The following is a 19,640-nucleotide window of genomic DNA, read 5'->3' on the forward strand; positions in this document are numbered from 1 at the left end:
GAGCTGTATTGGACCTTCGCCCGTCTTCATCCCTTTGTAGTCAAGGAAGTCACTGATCCCCTTTTCTTTTTTGGAAAGTTCCTGTTCAAGGTTCAAGGTGTTAATTTTGTACAAGTACATAAGACTAACACTCATTTTCGTTTGGAGCTATGGAGAGAATTTTGAAAAAAATTAAAATAACCTGTTCTGTTTTGATCTCAAATGTCCTGCTTTTTTGGTTGTCACTTCTTGATTTTTGGTCTCAAATCTATTCCATTTGATTGTTTATCCAAGTTATTCTATTTGATTGGTTGCCAGTTTATCTTTTTTGGTCTCAACTCTCTTTTTGGTTGCAAATCTGTTTTTGATTGATTAATAAAGACAAAATTCTCTCCATATGGAGCAGCACAGCACAATCATAATAATAACAATAACAACACACCTGTGCCAGCTTGTTTTGTACAGAGAAGTCAAGGAGTTTAGATGCATGATCAAACAGGTGAGGAACTTCAAACAGGAACGGCCACTCGTCCTTTACAACGGCAATAGTGGTATCATCATCGTTGAGGATTTCACGCTGAATGGGATATGTTTCAGTCATCAATTTTCGAACAGATGACTCCTAAAGATATGAGGCAGTTAGACAAGCAGTCGAACAGTTAGTCAAACTAACCAATTAAAATAATAAAACAGGGTATCAATTTCAATTGACTATGTTCATAGTGATACAGACGATCTACAATTTCACAAGGTGTCCTAAATTGTACTTGGACCCAGACCTCATTGCATTACTCCTGCTATATACTATTGCTGTGTGAATGGTTGTATGTCTACATGGTGGACTGTAGGAACCAAATATCCCTTTGAGGATTAATAAAGCTTTCTGTGTCTGTAATGGATGATTGCAGACCCACCTGAAGATCCTGGGTTTGAAAGGCACGTTTCAACTCATCTCGTTTAGACAGCAGGTCTTCTCTACACATGGCCCCCTCAATGATTGGATCCCACGCAACACATCCATACAGATCTGAATTCCTGGGCCTTTTCTTTGTCGAATTTTCACCCCCTGCTTGCCTCTTCAGTGAGCTTAGTGGCCTCTTCATATTTTCAATTCTGTGTTCCAGCTGACGAAAGAGAGTTTCAGAACCATCTTTTGCAAAAGGTTTGTTTCCAAACGGCTCTGTCAGCTTGAAGGAGGCAGGATATTGTCCTACAATCATACTGGCGAGTTCCCTCAGCTTTTGTCTACCAGGTCTTCCTGGGTGTTTATGTAGGTAATCTTCAGCGACGATCCGAACCATCTCTCGTCTGTCTTTCCCCATTATGTACTTTTTTTCACGCAACTCATCCATGACTTTTGAGGGAAATTTGTGCCATGGTACAGAATATGTGTCTTGGGATGGGGAGTCGGCTGTCTCAGGTGGTGTTGAGGGCAGCTGAAACCTCTGTGGTTCAGGTGTTGATGAGGGGCTAGGCCGGGTGAACTGCGGTGGAGTTTGTGAATCTATGGATGACATGACAAACATCTCCATAAATTAAACACATCACAGTTGTTGCAAATCAATTAATAAATTGGTCCTCAATGTCCAGTTTGGGTCAACCAGGAATACAAATGGACCTAATTATGAAAACCAATTATAGAGAAATTATTGCCATGTACAGCTGATGGCAACTTTGTTTTGGCATTTTTGGAATAAACCCTTGTAGTTTCAGAAAACTTGCATTAAAACAGAGGGGCAAAAACTCACCTGCTTCCAATGCTTTGACAGCTCTGACGAATCTTTTGCACTGAATGAATGGCAGAGTGTCTTTAATGTCCTCCGGGTCCACAAGGCTCAGGTCATCTACAGAGAGAACTCCTAATTCCTCCAGTTTAGCCATGAGTGTATCCATCTTATCGCTACTGAGCGATGGCATTGCTTTCTTGACATAGTTTTTCACAAGTTCCATGTTGGTGTGTGTTTAAGAGGAATGAGCCACCGAGTACCTCTGTGGTAAGCATAAAGCGGATGATAATCAACAAGTTTGTTCAAATCATGGCAACTGAACAGGTCAGAAGCATTTTTATCAAGTTCATAGAGTCCAAGCTCAGGTATCCAGCTGGCAGTTTTCCCTCGAAGCAAAAGTAGGACAGTAGTTTCATTTTTTACAAAAATGCTTGCTATTTGTCCTAACTGCAGCAGTCCTTTTGCGTAGCTCAGTAAGACCAGCATTCCATTTGCATATTTAGTGCCTTTAACCTGCGCACTCTCTGTGACAACTGAGTTACTTGAGTTCAAATCAAATTCACCAACCACTGTCCTTATGTTCTGGTCATAGAGCTCTGGATAGAACCGTGTTGAGTCTGACACATGAATCTGGGAACGAAACAAGGTACCACAAGACTGATAAGCCTGAAGCAACTGGTGCCGTTCAGCCAGAGACTTGGTTACATTTATGAAGTTCTTACTTGCCCTAATGCACCTTTTAAAATAAGAATGTTTTGATTCAAAGCGCATTGTCCAAGTATATATGAGTGGGCCAAATTGTAAAGTCAAGTGTGCATAGTGAAGCAGATAGTGGTGTTTTGGTCTAAGTTGAACTCTTGGAAACAGCTCTTGCCTCAATTCCACATACAGTTCAATCAGTCCCTTCATGAAAGCAATCTGCAACTCTGAGAGCCGAGGTGCACAGACAAATTCAACAAGCTCCCTCAGAAGTAGTACAAGTCCCCATACTTCATTATCAGCATCTTCAATTGTGTCATGCACCAAAACAGGCAAGAATTTCAAAAGCCACCTGTTTTGGGCTGCATGTCCTCCAAGCCTGGCTCCTGTAGTGGGAATAGTGTTTAGCTTGTCGCTGCTTTCACCAGGAAATGATTTGATTCTTTCATTAAGAACCTCATAACTGAACCACTTTTGTGTTCTGATTAAGAACTGCAAAAACAATGCCAAATCATAATCTACTACCCCCTCAAACAGATCATGAGCTAAACAAGCTGGTAAGCCTGGCTGACACACATGAAAGTTGGACAGTTTGTTGAAAACACTGTCACATTTAACACCGTGATGAGTGTGTACTTCATCGTTACTTTCCAGAAACCGCACAGTCTCATTATGATCAGCTGGATTTCTATGAGTGAAAACTGTGAGAGGGTTAGACTGAAATTCACTTTTTGTTGCCAAACAGTATCTGCAGAAATATTGAGCTGTGCTGAAATTTTCTGTAAAGCCACCAATCATGTGGGAGCCCAGATTATCGCCCATTATGCACGCAACAGTGCCTTTATATATTTTTCCATTGAAAGATATGCCCCTTTCCTCCAGCTCACACAAGTCTGACACTAGCTTATTGAAAATCTTATCCATTCCAAAGTATTTGCAATCTTTCTCTACACAGAGTAATGCCAACTGTATCTGATCAACAGTTGATCGTTGGTGTGGATGAAAATTTCCAAGTGTGAAGTAGACAGCCAATACTTTATGCTTTGTCTTGGCAGATCCGAGTGGATTAGCCACCTCAAAAGCATCCTGAAAGAGCATTACCTTTAAACTGTCTGGGTCTGAGGAAAACATGGCATTGGATTTGATGGCCCACCCATCAGTGACATCACACAGTACATCATCTTCAGAATTAGAACTAGGACTGTGCTGATCTAAACCTTGCTGTTTCAGAATTACTTTGAGGGTTTCCAGTATTGGGATGTAATGATAGTGCCTCTTCTGGCCACTGTGATTGCGTCCAAGAAAGACTTCAACAGGTTCAACATAGTCATAGTGTGACTTGTAATATTTCAGCCTCTTGTGTTGCGTAGTTAAATGACCCTTTTCATGTAATGCCTTGTGCATAGGGCTCTGCTCGTATATACTATTCCCAAGAGATGTTACAGTCTCCTTTGGAACACCATACTGCCCCAGTTCACAGGCTAGTGCATCCACAGTATATTCCTGTTGAATATCACTTATAGTTCTCATTTCATTTGCTATTTCTGTTATTGTGGAGGCTGGAACCAAATATTTTGCCTGTAAACCCAAGTAAAACTGAGCAAGACTCTCTGTGAAGTTGTCTTTCACTTGATCACAGCAGAAATTATCACTTTGTTCTGCATCAATGTTAAAACTTTCAGGTTCTTCAGGTTCTACATGTGATATTTCACCTTGGAAAGACCGTTCTGTTAGTTCACATATATGAACTGGGGCTATCTTGGTAACATCCCACCCTTTATGGTATCTGGAAATATGCGTTAAAAAGGATGACTTTACATTGAATGTCTTAGAACATCCATCAAAGGGACATGTTACAGTCAAACCCTCATCTATGTGACCACTCAAATGACACTTTAAAGTTTTAAGATAATCATATTCACTGCTGCAAAAATTAAACAAGCACCTTAATTGTACAGACACATTACGGTTCCATGTTTGTGTGCTCCTTCTGTCTACATGAGCTCGTGACATATGCACAGCAAGGCTACTGTATGTGTTAAACTTCCTTCTGCAATCCCTATGGCCACATAAAAAAGATACATTATTATTATTTCTGTGTGTTCGGCAGTGTTTCAAGTAATCAGTCGAAGACCGAGCATTAAAGCCACAAATGCTACAAGTCAACATTTTTAAGGGATTGAATTTGCCAATTGAAGGATAGCCAGAATCAGAACAGAATCAATATGAAAACAATAAATTTATATCAGCACAGTGAAGCACATTTTTTCAGGTACCTTCAAATAAGTAATCTGCGTTGGGCTGCATGGGCCACTTTCCTTGGGCTTTAAATTTTTTCCTGCAAGGAAATCTGATTCTACTTAACTATCACCCCTTTTAATTATTACCATGTTCAGTTGCATGCTAACGTAACACGGCGAGCTATAACAATACACACACACACACACACACACACACACAAGCGCGCGCATCCAATTTATGGGCTAACGCTAACTTTAGTTGGGCAAACCACGCTTCAAAATAACGCAAAACCCACACATTCAAATGTTACCATGAAACACACACGGCTACCAACTGACTATCGAGACCAAATTTCATGTAAGAGGGAGGGAAAAATGGTTTTTGACGTACTTACGAAGCGCAGGCGGCTGGCTAATGCTAATGCTAACGCAGCTAGCAGCAAACGTCCACTCACATACACACCACTTCCAACTGCCTATCGAGGCCAATTTAATGTACGAGAGGGAACAAGGTGGCACTCCGTTCTCATTCCACACAACCAACCTGTTTCCAACTTTCCTTGTGACTTGCAGAAATTTAGGTAGGCACTGACCGCACTGAAAGTAATGGCGTCGGAATATTCTGGCAGGGGGAGAAAATTCTGCTGTTGCGCATGCGCGTGCGCAACAGCAGAATTTTCGTATTTCGCAAAACGGAGCGAATCCGTAGCAAATCCACGGTAAAGGGACCCCTAAATTTACGGATTTTTTTAACAGTGTACCGAGGGACACGGTCAAATGCCTAGATTGGTTGGGCAAACTCCTACGCACCCTCCAGGACCCCCCTCAGGGTATAGAGCTGGTCCAGTGTTCCACAGCCAGGACGAAAACCACACTGTTCCTCCTGAACCAGAGATTCGACTATCCAATGTACCCTCCTCTTCAGAACCCCTGAATAGACTTTACTTTAAATAGGGGCGCCACCACTCCAGTGCAGTGAATGTAGAGTGATGATGACTGACACTACATATTAATGATGACCAATAAGATGTGATGAGTCCATATAAATATGAAAAATCAACCTGATTGATCTTTGAATGTTTAATCAGAAGATTCTAGGGTTCTTTGCTCCTTCAAGGACCATAAACAGACTTTGTATTAATTCAGACAGAGTCAAGTATATAGTTTATAAAAGGAATTTAATTCTTTTTCCTAAACTAATGATTATACATGACAAGATGTGAATAATGAAATGTGGTGTAATGGATTTGGAGTGATTTAATGTGATGTGTGAAATGTTGTAATGGAAGCTAGATGTTTTAGCAAAACCATTCTTTGTATCTGAGAGAATTTGTAGAGTCTGTGATGTAAAATAATTTGGAGGTTTGTTTGATGAGCTTAGGATAGTTAATAAAGTCTTCCAACGCAATCTGTTGAGTCTACAATACCCTTTGCGTGGAGACCCCCAGCAGATCCAGACTGTCAGAAGTCGGTGTGGACATCGGCCTTAAGGTACTCAAATCACTTTTCTTCCTCATACTGAAGCTCGGTTGACTGATTAGTAATTTGCATTAACGAGCAGTTGGACAGGTGTACCAAATAATGTGGCCAGTGAGTGTAGAGCCTTATTTACGGGTGCTGGTCATAATATTGATTTGTTTCAGTGGTTCCATTCATAAAGTGAAACTTTAACATTCATTACATACAGACTGATTTATTTCAAATGTTAATTTCTTTCATTTTAATGATTATAACTGACAAGTAATGAAAGTCCCAAATTCAGTATCTCAGAAAATTTAAATATCAATTATGACCAATGCAAACAAGGAATTTTAGAAATGTTGGTCAACTAACAAGTATGAACATAGATGATGAATGATAATGATAAATGATCTGCACTTGTATAGCGCCTCTCAGAGTCAGGAGTCCAAAGTGCTTTACACTACAGTGTATCATTCATGCATTCACACACACATTCACACACACTGATGGTGATGAGCTACGATGTAGCCACAGCTGCCCTGGAGCGTGCTGACAGGGGCAAGGCTGCCGAGCACAGGTGCCACCAGCCCCACTGACCACCACCAGCAGGCAAGGTGGGTTAAGTAGCAACCTGTTGAGCTACTGCTGCCCCAGCATACACCTGTATGCACCTATATATTGTACAGGTATACACCTATACAGTGTTTGGGGGGGGGGGGGGTTGTACTCTAATGGGAAACAGGGTTCATCACAAACGGTTGTTTTCTGCTTGGTTCTAGGGCTCAACCAGTGTCAATTTAATATAGCGTAATATTGTTTTTGGATGGTAAAAAGTGCAGGGGTCAAAACTTGACTTTGGAAAAAGTGGGGGGGACATGCCCCCCCCCCCCCCCAAAAAAAAACGTCCATGGGAGGGAGAAACGGAGAACTTAAGTGTTGCTTAATACTTGTGCTTTAATTGTTTAGAAGTAGCAGAGACGTCTCCATTTGCAAAGATTTTTGTCTAAAAAGGCAGGAGTATCAGAAAGTTAGAGCCATAAAGAGTAGTTGACATGGCTGTGAGCTGCAATGTAAGCACCACAAAAGCCTGAAAATGCTTTTAAAGCTGTTGGTATAAACCTGTAAACACAGGAATCCTGGTCATATAAAGTTAGTATCAATTTTTCTGTCCCAGTAAGAATGTTCAGATGTCCAAACAAAAAAGACAAAGAAAAAGTTCTACAGAGATAAATCTCCATGACAACAGAACCCCCTGCTTTACACTTGAAGAGGTTAATAGTTGCTACTACATGTCTGTCTAGTGCAAATGTTGACATTGACTAAATCCTCTCACCTAATGACCCAGGTCATGTTGAATCTGTCTGTCTTGCAGCTCAAAGAGCTCAAACATCTTCTGCGATGGCTCATAGTTGGACAGAGAAAGAAGCCAGACTACTCTGGATCCACTGAGACCAGGTCTTTGTTGATTTCCCACAGAGATCACTGTCAAAGGTGAAGATTTAAATGCTGCTCTGTTTTTATGTAAAACTGCAGAAGATTAAACATCAGCAGACTGCTGCACATTTGATTGATACGTCAACTAGGATTTAAGAACTCCGACTGAACAGGAAACAGGAACATGTGTTGTGATATGTTATATTTTGTGCTAATTGTATCTTGTCTTGTGAACAACGCTTATTTATCCTAAAAACAGGGTTCGAATTACAGGTGAGCTAAGGGGAGCCCTGAACTTACTCACCCAGGGGGAGCCAGAAAAAAGATCCTGTTCTACTTGTATTACATTATTTATGTTGACTCTGGGGACCCTAACCCAGGCAGAGCGCTGATGGGCTCCAGGCAGCTGCATCCTGCACACGGCCACAATAACTTGTCGTCTGTGGGCTTTGCTGCTGTGGAGCGCATCACCTGCCTTGTGCTCCGGTGACATTCCCTCCTTGGCATTCAGCGTGCACTTCGTTACTTTTGCGATCAGTAGATCCCTCTGAACTGCTTAGCTCAAAAGTCGCTAACTCAATAGGTCAAAATATATGAAGCCAGGCAGCAGTTTATCTGTAGGATTGAGAGAAGAAGCAGGAAGACTAGAGACAGACAGGAAAAATAGTCAAAAACAAGAAAACTAAACTAAATGTTTGAAAAGGAAATTGTAGTCAGATTTAGAGCCCTGCACTGAAGCCCTAGGTCCTCGGGTCGGCCCGGCCCGACGGCCAGAGGGCCGGGCTTCGGGCCAACGACTGTGTAATTACCTCGGACACAAGCAAGGCACCTTTATTTTTAATCAAATTCACAAAAAAAAATTGAAACACTTAAACGCAGCCGTAGAGCCCTGTGCAGGACTGTTTTCTTCATCCTGCTCTTGCCCGCTCCCGCTGAATTTCTGACCATTACCGCCCGCAACCGCAACGTGTGTTACACTCCCGCCTGCACCCGCAGCGTGCATGTCTACTCCCGCCCGCAACCGCAAAACTCGGAGAAATTATTACCTCACAATAAAAGAGATGTATTGAGTTTGCGTCTTCTCTGGTCCTGGAGAAAACATGTCATTTTATAGGCTATACCAGGGGTCGGCTACCCACGGCTCTTCCATCCTTCTGATGCGGCTCTCTGTGCTTGTAAAATAATGAATGGACATTTAAATAAAATGCTTTATATTTTACTGGACTAATTTTATATCTGTAAGTCAATTCTATGTAAAGATTGTCTGCGTAAACCTGAACAGGCCCAACCCGGTCTTACTGTGAGACCAGGTTGATGGGTCACGCTTGTGCGTAATCATAGGCGCTTTCTGAGCTGAAGAGATTCTGGGATTCTCCTCAGACGGCTCCTGGATGTGTCGCCACATTGGAGACAGGAACAAGCGCTATTCAGCCCAAGTTTCATAATCAGGGAACATTTTCTAAGAGGCAAGTCTCTCTGAGAGACAGGGTCTGGAAAACACTCGCTTCAGTGGGAGGAATCTTCCCGCATGCGCTCTGGTTCTGCGGCGCGCTCCAAGCCAATCTCCACATCTTCAGCTCGCTGTGCACATATGCGCTGAGCAGCTCAGATGTTCAGATGGGAATCTTTTCTTGGGTGATTTAGCAACATCTGCGACGTGCGTAACGAATAAAATGTCAGTTCGTCTGCATGCGTCGGGGTAATTCTTTCTATTCTTTCTCCGTCAAAATAAACGGTCAAATACGGGAACTATCCGGTCAACACAAGCCTGCTTTTAACTGTTTTGTTTTCTTGTGAAAATTGTTGGAAAGAGATCAAATTTAACTTGATTACCACCAGAGCCAGTGCGCCGTCATCTCCGTGACGGTAAACGAGGGGAAAACAAATCGATCGGATCCTGCACGTCTTTTAACACATTGGTCAGGATTGACGCACTTTGTTTTCATTTAGTTGTTAAAAAAAAGTCGGGCTCGGGTCGGGCCAGAGAATCCTGAAAACCTTTTCGGACCGGGTCGGGCTGGGGCTCCACCCCCTTGGGCCGGGCCGGACACGGGCACAGATTTTAGGCCCGTGCAGGGCTCTAGGCAGATTCATCCCACTACAGATCTTTAACTTTCTACAACAATAATTTATAAGCATGTATTTGATACAATTCTGATCACCTTCAAAACTCTGTCTCACACCCAGGGCCATTTGAAGGCATTTCGGCGGCCAAGACAAGAATACCTTGGCAAACCTCTATGAATGCCTCTTGTTCAGTAAACCATTGATGATGTCTGATAGACTAAATTGCCCTAAGCCAAAAACAAACTGTTGACGCCTGTATTTTGAAAATTCTGTAACTGCTGAGTGAACTGTGTTTAAGCCAGATAAACACTTAAAGATCCATCTCACAGAAATGCGCCCCCCTTAAATGTACACTTTTCTTATACCAGATACCAGAAATGTGCAAAGTTTGTATTATTTATAGCTTTAGAAAGCAGGAAAATTGGTAAGCAATGCAGCAGAAGCTGATGGAGGGGGAGACAACTGGGGTAAAGGGGTGGGATTTTAAATGGTGAGCATGACTGCACATTCGGTCAAAAGGAGATTACATTTTTTGGATAATTTACAAACCCTGGAGTGTCAGCAACAACAAACAATAGTGATGATAAGGAATAAAGAGTTCTGACTAATGAAGCTGATAACCTCTCACCTTTTAAACCAAGAATTTAGAGCAAGTCAAGTGTGTCCAGGTTACCCTAAAAACAGAAACAGGTTGGTGTCTGAACCCAACTTTGAGGGGTAAAATACTTGCTTTTCATCTGAAGTGAGTCATGTTAACCCGTACTTCATAAACTATTCCTCTAACCATTTGAAAACCTGCTAAATGATAGATGATGCAGAAATGAACTGTGTGGTCTTGCTGGCCCTTGAAGAAGAACTATTGATGATTAACCAACTTGACGAGCTATTCAAAAGGCTTGTGTGAATGGGTGAAAAACCAGAGCAATGCTGTTTTATAAACCTTCACACTTTGTTACAACCAATCTAGGAGGGGCCAGGCCATAATGTGAAGGTTTTGATTCACCCATTCACCACAGAGCAGTCACGCCCAAGGATTTATTTACAATAAAAAACAAACTAAGAACTCAATTCATCAACTAAAGGCGAGGGCGGAGCAAAAGCTGAGGGTGAACTAATGGCTAAAACAATAAAAAAAAACACCACTAACTTAAATTACCCAGGTGGTACAAAATTAATGAACCAAATGACAAACAAACTTACCATCTTCATCAACTAAAAACAGGAGAAAGCTGGGCTTAAAAACAAAAGACAGTTCACCCCTACACATCCTCAGACTACCACGTCTAATTTGGCACAGAACTATCTCATCACAAGTGGGGGCTGGTTGGCATGGGCAGATGATGAGGCAACAGATCTCCACAGCGTGTACTCACACAGAAAACAGTGAGTTCAAACAAAGGAAAGGTGAATTGTGGAGAGCGTCTGGTTCTGAATGAACATCCTGATCTGAGCTGAGACTCCACCCAGCTTTGGTCGCAAACCTCTGCACCCAAAGGCGCTCCTGTTCTCTGTATTGGAGGGGGATCCGGCGCACATGGTAGGATAGCTCTATGGTAAAAATCACTGCCCCCAAAAGTAACAGGAAATGTGTCGCAAGACAATTCAGTCGTGGGAAAAGTGGGAAAATTTTAACTACACCTAAATTATACACAGCATACATAATCTATATGATGTATAGTGTTCCATTTAATTTTCTAGTTTTTTTATTTAGTGATTCCTGTCTTCTTCTTGTGAGACAGGTGGGGCAGTGCCTATGGACAAGCCACCACTGAATTTGGCACTGTATGATTAAATTAAATTAAATTAAATTAAATTAAATTAAATTAAATTACATGTCGAACATGAACTCTTGGGGCAGCAGTAGCTCAGGTGGTAGAGCGGGTTGCCTCATGATCGGAGGGTCATGGGCTCGATTCCAGCTCCAGCCAGGGGTATTCTGCTGTTGTGTCCTTGGGCAAGACACTTAACCCAACTTGCCTGTGTTAGTGGTGGTCAGAGGGGCCTCGCCTCTGTCAGACCTCCCCAGGGCGGCTGTGGCCATAAGTAGCTTACCATCACTAGCAGTGTGTGAATGTGAGTGTGTGTGAAAAAGCGTCTTTGGGTGTCTTGAAAAGCGCTATATAAGTTCAATGCATTATTATTATTATTATTATTATTATAAGTATGTAGAGTGAGTAATAATTTAGAGTTCTTAAACAGAAACTCACATTAAAATGGTAATAAATAACCTGTTAAGACTGTGGGGGCAGTTTAAAGACAGTGCACCAATTAGGGCAGTGTGTCATATTCTGTGGCACTGTTCCAGAAAATTTCCAGGAGCTCCTTTGCTTGACAAAAAAATAAAAATGTAAATGCAACCGGAGGGACAAAAGGTGTTGAACATTTTGTCGGCAATAGCTACTGACAGAAGCAGCAAGTCCTTTTACAGCTCCACTGACACCTCAAGTGTGTTCATGAACCCTAAGGAAACTTTTTTTAAATCTATGCCTGTCAAGGTGTCAAGACGCTTGACAGCTGTAAAGTTCACACCATGTTCATTTAGTCAAGCTCACTCACAACTTCGCCAACTGTTACCACACCGACCTTAAGCCTGAAGCTTAGTTCCAAACAGCAGGGTTCATGAAAGAAAGTTCTGAAGTAGACAAAAAACATTAAGATGTATTTGATGGAAAACCTTAGGTGGTGATCAGCTGTCAAGCATGGATCTCACTCACGAGGAACACTCAGACACACGAACGTGGACACCATTCATCCTCCCAGTCTTTGTATGTTGACTGGCTCTTTTTAACCTTTATTTTTTAACCTCGTGTGAAAACATTTATCCCAACAGAGTTACCTGATTCACGTGAATTCGGTATCTGCCGTTGAATGAGACCCCTGACTGTAGCAGCTTACAGGTCTTATCACCATGAACAGCGCAGGTGGAGCTGACTCACTCTGACGACTGTGGTTTGCTGAATTGTGTCTGATCTGGCTTCAGCCTGCTGAAAATGTTTAAGGCAGAACAAAACAAAGTGGGCTACATGAAATAAGTGTTGACCCTAAATGACATGATGACACAATGAATCAGAGCTGCGTCACACACGCTGTTATTCTGTGCCTTAAAGGTATGTTGCTTCCTGTCCAGTCTCCTGAGATTAGCTTGGTGATTCTGGAAAAGGTTTATCGGTGGAAGTGAGACCTGCAGAGGGAAGTTTGTGCTTGAACTTATGCTACCGCCACTGGTCACAATGGTTCTAAGTGCTGGGCACAGGCAAAAAAACGACCAAATATTAGATAAAAACTCTCAATAAATAAGATAGATTTACCTTCTCAGGCTCAAAATGAAATTTGATAAAAGAACGAATAACTAAGTCCTTCAGGGGTACTTCTGAGTTAAAAAATGCTCATGAAATACGTTAAAGAACATACCTGATAGAAATGAAAACTGATAAAACAGATGATGATAAAGTGGTATGTCAACTAGAACTCTAGAGAGCAGACCAGGTAAATGCCTATGGGTCCAACAATGCAAACATATAATAAATAAATAATCTAACACAGTTCAAGTCGCCCTAAGATAGCGAGCAACCCTAGCCTTAAAGCTCCATACTGTGCCTGAGCTTCAAATCTCAAGTGGGAGTTGATTCCACAGTTTCGGTGCTAAAATTGCAAATACTAGAAGTTAAAGCTTGAGGCAAGCCTGCATGGAGCGAACTACAATAATCCAGGTGCGATAGAACAACGGCACGCACCACAATTTCCCGGTCCTTTTTGGAAAGCATAGATTTAAAGCAAGCAGGCGCCCAAGGTGAATGAAGCCAGTTTTAGTCACTGCATTCACCCGGGGAATCACTGACAATGAAGAGTCAAGCCTGACTCCCAAATCAGTGACCACTGATTTCTGGAATGAAGCTAATGACAACAGGTCAACGCCATGTGATTGATAAACAGTTCAACTAAACACGATGTCCTCAACCTTTTTGTCGTTAAAGCACAACATTTTTTTAAACACATTGAATGAGAAGGTGTGTCCAAACTTTTATATTTACATGCATACGACAGAGCAGGCACACACACACACACACACACACACACACACACACATATATATATATCTGCACACTGCTTATGGCAGGCTGTTTAAACAGTTTTTAGGAAGATATATATTCAAAATATCTAAAAATCGATTGTTTCTACTAAAAACATTCCAAATAATCCATAATAACCTTCTGAATATACACGAAGATCATTTCTGATATATTAAAGAGTCATTCACCCCCCTAGCGTCATATCCACCCACACTTCCTGTTTGAAAAATGCACTTAAAGGAGATGTCATCTGGTTGATCAGGAGAGCTGTGGCACCGAGGAAGTGACTGACCCCCCCCTGTAAAGTTATCTGCTCTTAGTTCTTTGTGGTGAGGTAATGAAAGGATTGCAGTATTATTTTTGGTCCTAGTCATTTTATTACGTTGGCTCTTCAAGACCTGGCCAAAGTGTTCATTGCATTTTTATTATTTAGAACAGCTTCTAACAGTTTATTTGTTGAATCACTAAGTATACTCTTTATTCAGACTTTCAGTCCATATATTCACACTTCATTCAATATATTCACACTTCGTTCCATATATTCACACTTTGTTCCAAATATTCACACTTCAATCCATATATTCACACATCGTTCCATATATTCACACTTCAACCCATATATTCACACATCGTTCCACATATTCATACTTAAATCTATATATTCACACTTCGTTATATATATTCACACTTCGTTCCATATATTCACACTTTGTTCCAAATATTCACACTTCAATCCATATATTCACACTTTGTTCCAAATATTCACACTTCAATCCATATATTCACACATCGTTCCATATATTCACACTTCAACCCATATATTCACACTTCGATCCATGTATTCACACTTCAACCCATATATTCATACTTCGATCCATATATTCAAACTTAAATCCATATATTCACACTTCGTTATATATATTCACACTTCGTTCCATATATTCACACTTTTTTCCAAATATTCACACTTCAATCCATATATTCACACATCGTTCCATATATTCACACTTCAACCCATATATTCACACTTCGATCCATATATTCACACTTCGATCCATATATTCACACTTCAACCCATATATTCACACTTCGATCCATGTATTCACACTTCAAACCATATATTCACACATCGTTCCACATATTCATACTTAAATCCATATATTCACACTTTGTTATATATATTCACACTTCGTTCCATATATTCACACTTTGTTCCAAATATTCACACTTCAACCCATATATTCACACATCGTTCCACATATTCATACTTAAATCCATATATTCACACTTCGTTATATATATTCACACTTCGTTCCATATATTCACACTTTGTTCCAAATATTCACACTTCAATCCATATATTCACACATCGTTCCATATATTCACACTTCAACCCATATATTCACACTTCGATCCATATATTCACACTTCGTTCCATATATTCATACTTAAATCCATATATTCACACTTCGTTATATATATTCACACTTCGTTCCATATATTCACACTTTGTTCCAAATATTCACACTTCAATCCATATATTCACACTTCGATCCATATATTCAGACTTTGGTCCATATATTCACACTTTGTTCCAAATATTCACACTTCAATCCATATATTCACACATCGTTCCATATAGCCCATATATTCACACTTTGGTCCATATATTCACACTTCAATCCATATATTCACACATCGTTCCATATAGCCCATATATTCACACTTTGGTCCATATATTCAGACTTCAGTCCAATTATTCCGAAGTATTCTGGTATAAATATATAGTAAGTTCCTGAATGGCATTCCATAATATGCACACACACACACACACACACACACACACACACACACACACACACACACACACACACACACACACACACACACACACACACACATACACACACACACAGAGGTCTCCCGAGAGCTCCACAGGCCGGCAGCTCGCGCAGCAGACAGGCGCCGCTGCGGTCAGAGATGCGCCGAGCTGCCGCTGAGGGGAGGGGACCATACCGATGGTCAGAACCCCGCTCCACCAAACATGTCAAATTTCGACCCATTTTCAAAAACGCAGCATTATGTTACAGTTTTTTTCGATTGCTAAAACGCGTTTTTCAAAACTGTACGTTTCTTTCAAAACTGCACACACAAAACCCCAAACATAACACACAAATTACTAAACCGTGGCTTCCCTTTGCAACAAAACCCTGCCACCACATATCGTAACATGTTCCCAAAATGGAACACGTGTTTCATTTGGTAAACACAGCCACATTTTCACATGACACACACATACCATTCATTGCTTGAACACAAGTAGCCTTTGGGTGAACACTACCAAGCATGGAGAGAACACTGAAGAGCAAAACTGAAAACACAATTGTCGAAAGGGAACACAATGAATTATACACTGAATATGACAGTGCCCACTTTTCTCTGAGACAAACATTAGACATCACACAAATTTTGAGACAAAACATTTTATTTTTACAGTTACCCCCCCCCCCCAAGCATAATCTTGGGGCATCATGCCTCCGGTCTCTGCCTGGCCAGAGGGCCTCATCAACATCACAGGCGATGTCTCGAGTGCCTCATGAAGCCCTGACAGGCCTCAAAGGCCACATTACAAGCCTCCTCCATGGCTTGAACCAGTGGGACCTGGCTCTGTGGATTCCTTTCATACACCTTCCACCTCCAGGCTGAGAAAAACTCCTCAGTGGGATTGAGGGAGGGGGAATAAGGTGGAAGGTATAAAATGGAAAACCGTGGGTGGTCCTGAAACCACTCATGCACCTGGGTAGCCTTGTGGAAACTTACTTTTATGCTGCAGTCCCTGATTGCAAATTTCTCGCCAGACCCGAAAGTTTTGAGATTTGAACATTTGTGTGTTGCTGATTGAAGCTTTGAGAATTTATGTGGAAAGTGTGTGTACACCTGAAAATTGTGTGCTGTGTTTTGACAGCAAGGTAATGTGAAATTGACATCAGAGTGTAAAGCAGGAAAATCAGAGTTCTAATATGATAAGGAAATCTTAAGTAGTGATAAATTGAGTCAAGCGATTGGGAACAGAAGTAGAGGTTGTGAAAATTGTGCCTCATTTTTGTTTTTTGATTTTTAGCAATCGAAAAAAACTGTAAATGCACTGGGGTTTACCCCATTACATTTAAATGTCATGGTTAGACAGTACATGTTAAAATCTAAGCTCAGCTAGCGTAAGAGCGGCAGCGACCTAAAATACATAAATATAATTTTACTTACCAAAATAAAATGAAGTGGAGGCTCCTTGGATGATCTATTAGTGCAATTAATGCCACAGCAAGTCATTTTGTCCAACAATTGCACAATAATATCCAAAAAGAACGCACAAATGGCACAACTAATGGTCTAAGTTGACAGACTGAAAATGGCGGAACAGTTTTCAGGCGAGGCCGAGGCACAGGCTAAGGCCTTTCCCCGGAGCTAGCTCTGCGGTCACGTGGGTCTGATGCTCATTAATTATTCAGAATTTTAGGCATTTAATACACTTAGAAGAGTGATAAAAAAATTCACCCTCCTCAGAGTTGTCATGAGTGTAAACTAGATCATTTAAACCAAAAACATGTTCTGGTACCAGGCTGTAAACATGTTTATTTCTGCTGTGAATTTGGTATTTTTAACATGGGTGTCAATGAGGATTTGCTCGCTTCTGATACCAGCCCCTAGTGGATGAGGGTGGAACTGCAACTTTTTCCCTTTCGTATTGGCTTCATTTTCAGACCCGAATTATGGGGTCTGGGTTTTGACAAACTCCAGACTCTGACTTTAAATGCCTCCAGTCAGAGTGTGTCCCAGAGCTTCATTTTTAGTGTCAGGATAAACTGTGGATGTCATGAAAAATAAGACCAACACTAAATATGGACTCCTTGCACAAACTTATTATAATAGTCTGCAGCAATTTCCTCTATTCTAAAACTGATGTAACCGTCCAATTTACGTTCCATGTTGGAGTAAGTGTAGCCCAGATTATTTACATTTGACATGGAGCTGATCATGGTGCAGTAGATATAGGGGAAAAAAGGCTGTGGAGCCACTCCAGCTGTTCTACTGCCTTCAGTTTAAATTAAAAACCGCTGCTGCACACACACTTCCTGTATTAAAAGCCGTTTTCTAAAATGGATTGCCTCAATCCTCTTCCCTGTAACGTAAGGCAGATCTGAGCTTTTGTTTTAGCTTTTCAATATTTGCTCAAGTATAGTAGAGTGCAGGAAACGAGGAAAGTCTGTGACAGAAAGAAGCTTCCAGGGGAGCTTCTGAGACAGTTACTGTATCTTCTATAGGAAGAATTCCAATTCTTGGTGGGATGAAAAAAAGTTTTATTTTTTACGTTTGCGGGGTGCCGAGCCATTTTCAAGGCTGACAGGTCTTTGATCTGGTGAAGTGCTGTGATTTGTCTATGACTGATGTAGAATTTATTTTTTGTCATTCATGTAGATATATCATTCACACACACACATACACACACATGCACACACGCACACACGCACACACACACACACACACACGCACACACGCACACACACACACACACACACGCACACACGCACACGCACACACACACACACACATGCACACACACACGCACGCACACACACACACACACACACACACACACACACACACACACACACACAACAGTGCTGACAGACCCATTTGCCCACACATGAGTTTAAATGTTGCTTTGGCAACGGCCTGTTTTCCTTTAAAATACAAACATTACTAACAAGATTTAAATCTTCTGGTAAGATCTGGGTTAGTATAGCGGCACTGTTTGGACTCGCCCACTGGTTTTTCTCGAATTCTAACAAATTAAAGCAAATTGTGTGTTTTTGCATCCGACAAAAACTCTAATCGGAAAATCTAATTTTAGATTTGAAAAAAGTTCATACTTTTCTCAGAAAATGATCCGGGAAAACCACAAAAGATCTTCAGACAATCTTGAAATTAAATATATTTAGCTACTTTTAGGTTAACATAAAAAAATGAATGAATATTAAACTTGTTGGCCCTGTCCATTTCCGGCCTGCGTTGTCATATTACTGTAATGTTAAATGTTGGATCACAGAGAAGATAATTGAATTAGGTCTGCTCTAATAAAGATCACATCCTAGTCTTTGCAGCTATGGGTAACTGGCTTGTGGGAGTACTTCACCAGATCGGAATGCTAACTGCTCAGATGCATGAGAGTTAATAACTAGATGTAGATGCATTAATGTCCCCTCACTATAAATGCAGGATGACATCAGCTAGAAAGTGTGTGTTTGAGCAATGAAGACATGAGCTACAAGCAGAGCCCTTCACCCACCAACACGATCAACTCTTCCACTCGTTCCTCTCTGTGTGCGGGGAAGGTTGCACCATAGAGAACCAGAACCGGGCCTGAGAGCATAACACAGCGTTTCTCTGGTTGAGCTGAGGTCGTGTCCTTGGTATTGTACTGAAAAGTTCCACTATTTCATCATGTTTGTTTCTTATTCCATCTGCAGGTGATGTTTTTGTAGTGGTTGGAAAGCATAATCTGTAGCCATGCACCAGAACGAGATCCAATCCAATCCAATCCAGTTTATTTATAAAGCACTTTACAAGACCCAGCACAGGAACAAAGTGCTGTACAGAAAGTACATTAAAACAATTGACTAGAAAGAAAACAGCAAAGATAAATAAAACACATGATACATAAAATTAAACTAGCCCTATATTAAAAATAAAAACTTGATAAAACTTGATAAAACCGCATTTGAATCACCTAAAACAGCTAAAATAAAATAAAAAATAGAAACCAACATCTCACAAGGTATTAAAAGCCAGGGTAAAGAGGTGTGTTTTCAGGAGTGCCTTAAAAGCAGATAAGGAACTGGCCTGTCTTATCTCTAAAGGAAGTTCGTTCCACAGTTTTGGGGCTGCAACAGCAAAAGCACGATCTC

General features: G+C 41.0%; 2 protein-coding genes across 3 annotated transcripts in view; one reads left to right on the forward strand and one right to left on the reverse strand.

Annotated features, from left to right (window-relative positions):
• LOC129152954 (uncharacterized) overlaps positions 1 to 19,640 on the forward strand; it is a 76,770-nt gene that overhangs the window by 15,147 nt on the left and 41,983 nt on the right. The gene's annotated exons all lie outside the window — the stretch shown is intronic.
• LOC129152953 (uncharacterized) lies at positions 205 to 5,263 on the reverse strand. Of its 2 annotated transcripts, none has more exons than XR_011520722.1 (2): positions 894 to 5,263; positions 205 to 601 (listed from the first exon to the last, which is right to left on the reverse strand). XR_011520722.1 is itself a non-coding variant. In XM_054731330.2 (2 exons), exons 1-2 carry the CDS (start codon positions 1,509 to 1,511, stop codon positions 314 to 316), a joined length of 906 nt encoding a protein of 301 aa, XP_054587305.1. In that variant the 5' UTR covers positions 1,512 to 1,916; the 3' UTR covers positions 205 to 313. The 2 variants fall into 2 exon arrangements, 1 of the variants encoding a protein (XP_054587305.1); XM_054731330.2 differs by having other exon boundaries at positions 894 to 1,916.

The sequence above is a fragment of the Nothobranchius furzeri genome, chromosome 5, assembly GCF_043380555.1.
Source record: "Nothobranchius furzeri strain GRZ-AD chromosome 5, NfurGRZ-RIMD1, whole genome shotgun sequence".
NCBI classification, from domain to species: Eukaryota; Metazoa; Chordata; class Actinopteri; order Cyprinodontiformes; family Nothobranchiidae; genus Nothobranchius; species Nothobranchius furzeri.

Coding starts and splice junctions, on each gene's coding strand:
- LOC129152953 (XM_054731330.2), bottom strand. CDS start 1,511: ATGGAGATGTTTGTCATGTCATCCATAGATTCACAAACTCCACCGCAG. Junction 602..893: donor TTCAAACCCAGGATCTTCAG/GTGGGTCTGCAA, acceptor TCATATCTTTAG/GAGTCATCTGTTCGAAAATT.